General features: G+C 49.4%; 1 protein-coding gene and 1 pseudogene across 1 annotated transcript; one reads left to right on the plus strand and one right to left on the minus strand.

Moving 5' to 3' along the window:
• Nucleotides 1-908: 908 nt before the first annotated feature.
• LOC136510398 (UPF0481 protein At3g47200-like) lies at nucleotides 909-3231 on the minus strand (annotated as a pseudogene).
• Nucleotides 3232-3421: 190 nt separating this feature from the next.
• On the plus strand, nucleotides 3422-6045 carry LOC136510399 (uncharacterized). Its single transcript, XM_066504861.1, has 6 exons — nucleotides 3422-3475; nucleotides 3576-3700; nucleotides 3811-4317; nucleotides 4431-4455; nucleotides 4703-5435; nucleotides 5519-6045. The coding sequence occupies exons 1-6, from the start codon at nucleotides 3422-3424 to the stop codon at nucleotides 6043-6045; spliced, it is 1971 nt and encodes a 656-aa protein (XP_066360958.1).
• Nucleotides 6046-6320: the final 275 nt, after the last annotated feature.

Below are 6320 nucleotides of genomic sequence, written 5' to 3' on the forward strand. Positions count from 1 at the left end.
CGTGCGTAGAGAGGAGCAGTGCAAGGACCAGACGTGGCGTACGGGCACACCTGGGCCGGGCGGGTGGAGCCGCCGCTCGACCTGCCCGGGCTCCCGGTCAGGCTCAGGCCAGGCGACCTGCCGATGTTCTTGACCGATACCGATGATCGCGGGTACCTGGACCTGCTGGTGAACCAGTTCGGCGGCCTGGACACGGCCGACCATGTCTTGGTCAACACGTTTATAGGAAAGTAGTAGAGGAAAAAGTTCTGCAACTTTATGGTTTATGATGACTTTTTTATTAGAAGTTGTCTCGATACCGAAAAAATTGATACAATGTTCATATCTATATTTGTGAATCTAAACAATATAGGCCTGCTTGGTTGCAAGCCAATCTTTGCCAAACCAAAATAAGGGCAACTTCAAAATAATTGGCACTCAATTGGTGTGGAGCCAACATTTTGGCAATACCCTCTAAATTTTTGGCAACACAACATTGTTTCTCTCTTGTTGGTAGCAAACAAAATACCAACCTTCATTCTCTTACTAAAATATTGGCTTGCCCTAATATTGGTGTACCTATATTTTGGCTTGCCCAAAAATTGGCTTGGCAAAATTTGGCTTCCAACCAAGCAGGCCCTATATCCATTATTTTGGTATCGAGATGGATTCAAACGAAAATGTTGTGAACTGTAAGGTTGTAGATTTCATTGTTCAAATATACAATTCTTATATAAATTGGATTGGACACAACTAAAATATAACATAGGTTTATCAATCAAAAGGAAAACTTTAACTAACATGCGTTTAGATCCTTAATAACGGAAAGATAAATCATAAATAAATAAATCGTCGTACAAATAAAAAAAATCAAGAAAAAAATAGTTGAATTCAGCCAGCTCAGTGAATTTTTGGTGTGGCGTAGAGTGTCAATGCTTGAAGGATCCGTAGGTCTGCAGTATGGTTGAGATGAAGGTGATGAAGGCGACGAACTCGGCGACGACGGCCCATGGCACGGTGAAGTAGTTGCCCTGCACGTCCGCCCACATCATGAAGAGCGGGTGCTGGCTCCGCTCCCGCAGCTTGTGCAGCGTCTCGCCCAGGTAGCTCTTCTCCGCAGCTTGTGCAGCGTCTCGCCCAGGTAGCTCTTCTCCAGCTCCGCCGCCGCCTCGCTCGCCGCGCCCACGCGCTTGAAGAACCGCGCCACGTCCTCCTTGCTCTCGCTCCCGGACGACGCCACCACCTCCGCCGCCACCACCCACCAGCACCCCCGCGTCCTCCGGCGACTGCACCAGCTTCGCCATGAGCCACACGTACGCCGACACGTCCCCGGCGCGCTGGTCCGCGGACTGCTCGAACGCCATCAGGTTCAGCAGCAGCGGCGCCGTCCGGAACTCGATCCGCAGCTGCGGCAGGCGCAGCCGGTCCTCGTGCGCCAGCTTCACGGCCAGCGGCACCGGGCCAAGCACCGACGCGATGCCCGCGGGCGCCTTGCCCGTGCTGCCGCCGCGCGCCTTGTTGAACTTGAACCGCACCCACATCCGCTTCAGGTCGCTCGCCGACGGCAGGTCCTCCCGCCCGTAGCTCGCGCGCCATCGGCTCTCTTCGGGCAGGATCGGGTACAGCAGCGGCACCAGGAGCAGCAGCGGGAGGCGCCGCAGCAGCCGTGCCGCCTCCTGCATCATCTCCACCGGCGCCGCGTTCTGGAGACGCGGCGGCGGCTCCCACCCGGTGCGCGCCGCGGTGACCATCGCGTGGAGCAGGTGCAGGATGTGGCAGACGTCGTTCGCGGCCGGCAGCCCCTCGCTCATGTCGCGGCCCTTCTCGCCGGCGAGGTAGTACAGCACCAGCTTCATGAGCAGGTCCGCCGGCTGGTACCCCGTGCTGTCGAACTCCGGCAGCCTGGTGCTCTTGATGAGGTCGACGAGGACGAAGAACGGGATCTGGTTCTCGGCCAGGACGAGGTCGACGGACAGCTGCACGGGCCCGAACGGCGTGGCGTGCAGCGACGCCTCCTCTACTCCCGTGGAGACGTTGACGAGGTGCTCGATGATGAAGCAGCCGTCGAGCACCAGCATCTGGATCAAGTCCTCAGCGCTCATGTCGACGTCCTCGGCGGCGTACATGGCGCGGGCCTCCCGCTCGCGCCCGGCGACGAGGCGGACGTAGTCCTCGATGACGGGCTGACGGCGAGGTGGCGTGCGGGGTCCGGGTGGCTGCGGGAGATGAGGCTGTGAAGATAGGCCATCTTGAGCCGGTAGCCGGCGCGAAGCCAGCGGTCCGCGGCGTGGAGCGGGCCGATGGCGACGAGCCCCGGCGTGTAGGCGTCCCGGTTGTGCTCGCGGACGTGGTCGGGGACGCGGGGCACGCGGAGGGTGTTCGTCATGATCCGGTGCTGCTCCGTCGCCGCCGCGTCCTCCTGCTGCTGCGCCAGGCGGCGCGCCAGCCACTCCACGTGCACCGTGATGTCGTCGCCAGCCATGGCCGCTGGCCAGGAGCTCGTCTGGTTGGCTAGCTAGCTTGCGGTCCACGGCCGCGGCACTGTAGGCGATCGCCATGCGTGCACGCGGACATGTATTATGGGCTATTTTTTTACTGCTCTGCTCCACCTTTTGTAGCTCTGCCCCTCAACTTTCCTGCCAAACAGGTCCAACTCCACAAACTCTGCTCACAAAAAAAGATGGAGTTTTGGTCCAACTCCATGTTTTTTCCGGAGCTCCTTAGAGGGTACTCCACGAACCAGCGTTTCGTATGTCCTCGTGGAGTTGGAGGTAATTACCCGCAATTGCCACTCGTTACGCAAATACCGTTTTGTTCTATTCCTATTTCCTCCCGTCGCCCCCACCCGACGCCCTCATCCTCTACTCCCGATCGCCTCTCTCCTCTAGGCTCTAGCCCGTCCTCCCCAAACCCTAGCGACTGCCGTCGCTCATTCCGGCCGCCATGGCAAGACATCCGGCCAGGTGATGGACGGAGAAGATAGATCCGTTGATCCTGAACTGGATCCTCTCTTTTCTTACCCCCAAATCCCCTCCGTCTTCCCTCCCCCAACTTCGCATGAAGCTGCTGCCGGCAGTGTCCGTGGGTCGAGGAAGCTCGCCGGCGCCTAGGGTGGGGCTGGCGCGGCCTCCTCCGGCGGCGCCGCCGGTGGCCTCCGTCTAGGCGGGACGGGTGGTGGCCGTCCAGGACCAGCTGCTGGCCGATCAGGGCAGGCCGCCCCACAAGCCACGGCCGACCAACGCCCTCTGGCATGTGCTTCACGCAAACGACCACTACCAGCGAAGAAGAAAGATGAACATGTATTGCTCCTTGCTGTAAAACTTCAAAATGAGCTTCATGATGCCTTGAATAGATAGTATTTGTGCGACAGTGCTAGCAAAATTCAATAGATTGTCCTGAGTGCTTGAACATACTATTGCAATATCATGGTCAGGGTGATCAAATGGACTGGAACGATGCACATTTGCAATTAGCCTGCGAGTTGATGGCTGAACAAGTTAGTAGAGGCAATCGCCCAAATACTCATTTGAACTCTGTAGGTTATACTGAAGGTCTCAGCTAGGTTTTTGCAAATGACTGGTATCTCATTATCAAAGACTCAAATTAAGAACAAGTGGGATAAATTAAAGGCTGATTGGACCATTTGGCTAAAGTTGAAGAGGAGGCAAACAGGTACTGGTTGGAACAATGCGACCCAAACAATTGACATGGAGGCTGAGTGGTGGAAGAAAGCAAAAAATGTGAGTGCTATCAACGTATCAATAATTTTGTATGGCTTTATGTACTGATGTAATGATATATGTACTAATGTTTTTGTTTTTTTTTTTGCAGGATATTTCCAGGGTGTGGCAAGTTCAGGAAAAAGCCTATCCAAAATGAGGATTTGCTTAGGGAAATGTTTAGAAATATTACAAATGAGGAAGCAGATCATTGGAACCCTTTTAGTGACAATCCTATTATCCCTACTAGCCAAGAGCAACCTTTTGATGTAGACGACAGTGAATATGTTGATGGAGAGAATAATGCCCAAGGTGACCCATTTGATGCCAACAAGGAGGGGGATGAGGAGGTTCAGGAAGTCACTCCAAGTGCGGTTCCAAATAAAAAACCTCGTGTTGCTGCTGTGGATAGGAAAAAGGCAAAGTCAAGCACAGCTCTTCTAATGGTTGAAGCAATTTCGAAGATATCTGACTGTTCAAGTTCATTTACAGCAAAGAAGCAAGAAGGGATCACCATCACGGAAATAATGGAGCATGTGAAGGACTGTGGTGCGGCGTATGGTTCAGATGAGCATGACATTGCCACCCAGCTGTTTGTGAAGAAGGAACACAGAGAAATGTTTATGACCTTGCCTACTAGAGAAATTAGGCTCAATTGGCTTAGGAAGAGGCACAATGACAAATATGGAAGTTAGTTTTTTTTTGGCAACCTGTATGCTATTATTTGTGCAGCCTGTATGCTATTATTTGTGCACCTGTATGCTATTATTTGTGCACATGTATGCTATTATTTGTGCACCTGTATGCTACTATTTGTGACCCTGGAACCATGTATTGCTATTTGAACCATTATTTATCTATGTATTATTATTTTGAACCATTATTTATCTATGTATTGGTGCATGTATGTCCTTTTTTCTCTGTGTATGTCCTTTTTTTCTCTATGTGTTGCTGTTTTGTCTCTAATTGGCATCCTGCATGGCCTTTTTTTTACCTCTATGCAGAGTGATGATGAAACTGATACCTCTGACAATGAGAGCATGGCATTTTGGAATCTTGTATTGGCTGGTGCTAAACTTGCTGCAGCTTATGTTGAATTATATTTTGACAAAAATCCACCTAGGACATCACTCCTTAGTGGTATGGGCTGGTTGCTAGAGACGCTGAACACACCGGGAGAATGTCATTCGCAGCTTCGGATGAGCACACAGATGTTCTACGACCTTCATGATTTATTGGTTGGAAGGTATGGTCTGAAACCATCCCTACATATAAACACTCAGGAGATGTTGGCAGTGTTCTTATTTGTGTTATCTGGAAATGAATCTAATAGAAAAGCACAAAACCGGTTCAAGCACTCGGGTGAAACTATTCATAGGAAATTTGATGAGGTACTGAATGCTTTCATGGATATGTCTAGAGATTTTATTAGACCAAAGGACCCCAACTTCCGAACTGTTCACAGGAGGATAAGAGATGACCGTAGAGCATATCCACATTTCAAAGATTGCATTGGTGCTCTAGATGGTACTCATATCCGAGTTTCGTTGCCACCTGACGATCAAGTAAGATATATTGGAAAGTCTGGTATACCTACTCAAAACGTTCTAGCAAGTTGTGACTTTGATATGAGGTTCACTTATGTGTCGACGGGACAGCCGGGCTCTATGCATGATACTAGTGTCCTGTACAATGCAATTAGAGTGGACGAGAGCTTTTTTCCACACCCTCCAAAAGGTATTAAAAATATGACCATGCACTTTATTGTTTGATCAAATGCTTACAAATGTGATCTGATATTTTGTTTCTAATAATTATAGGCAAATATTATGTTGTCGATGCGGGATATCCTAATCGTCCGGGATACCTTTGTCCTTATAAAGGTGAGAGGTATCATATGCCGGAGTGGCATAGAGGAATGGAACCAAAGACTCCTAAAGAAAGGTTCAATCGTGTTCACTCATCCATCCGCAATGTTATTGAGCGATCATTTGGAGTGCTAAAAATGAAATGGCAGATTCTATATAAAATGGCGTCCTACCCGATGTTCAAGCAAAAAATGATTGTTGTGGCTACTATGGTCCTTCACAACTTCATTCGTGAGCATGGCGGTGAAGACTTGGACTTCGCTCGGTGCGACCGTGATCCAAATTATGTTCCAGAGATTCCGGAAAGGTACCTAAAATATGTGGCTAGATCAAATGGCTCTACTGATGCACCGAATGCTCCTACTATGGACAAATTCCGTGATGACTTGGCCACCGCTCTTTCTCTAGCTTGGAAACTAGAATTATGTATTAGTCACTATTCTCTAGTTATCTATGGACAACTATTTCTATTAGAATGATGGACTTTGTTATCTTATTTATCATTAGTCATGTATGGACAATTATTTGTATCCGAAATATAAACTTTGTCAATTATCCATCAAGCAGCTTTGAAATTTACGTGACAAAAGTATGGAATTATTTGGCCGAAATATTTGTTTTTTACTTTTCTCCAATAAATTAAATGAGATTATAATATTTACACCATATTTGAAGTGGTAAAAAAAATATTCAATTACACATGCTCTGCATACAACAGAACATACACCAAACATCGATCAGGGGCATAGTAGAC

This window comes from Miscanthus floridulus, chromosome 16 (genome assembly GCF_019320115.1).
Source record: "Miscanthus floridulus cultivar M001 chromosome 16, ASM1932011v1, whole genome shotgun sequence".
Classification (NCBI taxonomy): Eukaryota; Viridiplantae; Streptophyta; class Magnoliopsida; order Poales; family Poaceae; genus Miscanthus; species Miscanthus floridulus.

Coding starts and splice junctions, on each gene's coding strand:
- LOC136510399 (XM_066504861.1), top strand. CDS start 3,422: ATGGACTGGAACGATGCACATTTGCAATTAGCCTGCGAGTTGATGGCT. Junction 4,318..4,430: donor AAGAAGGAACACAGAGAAAT/GTTTATGACCTT, acceptor TTATTTGTGCAG/CCTGTATGCTATTATTTGTG. Junction 5,436..5,518: donor TTTTCCACACCCTCCAAAAG/GTATTAAAAATA, acceptor TAATAATTATAG/GCAAATATTATGTTGTCGAT.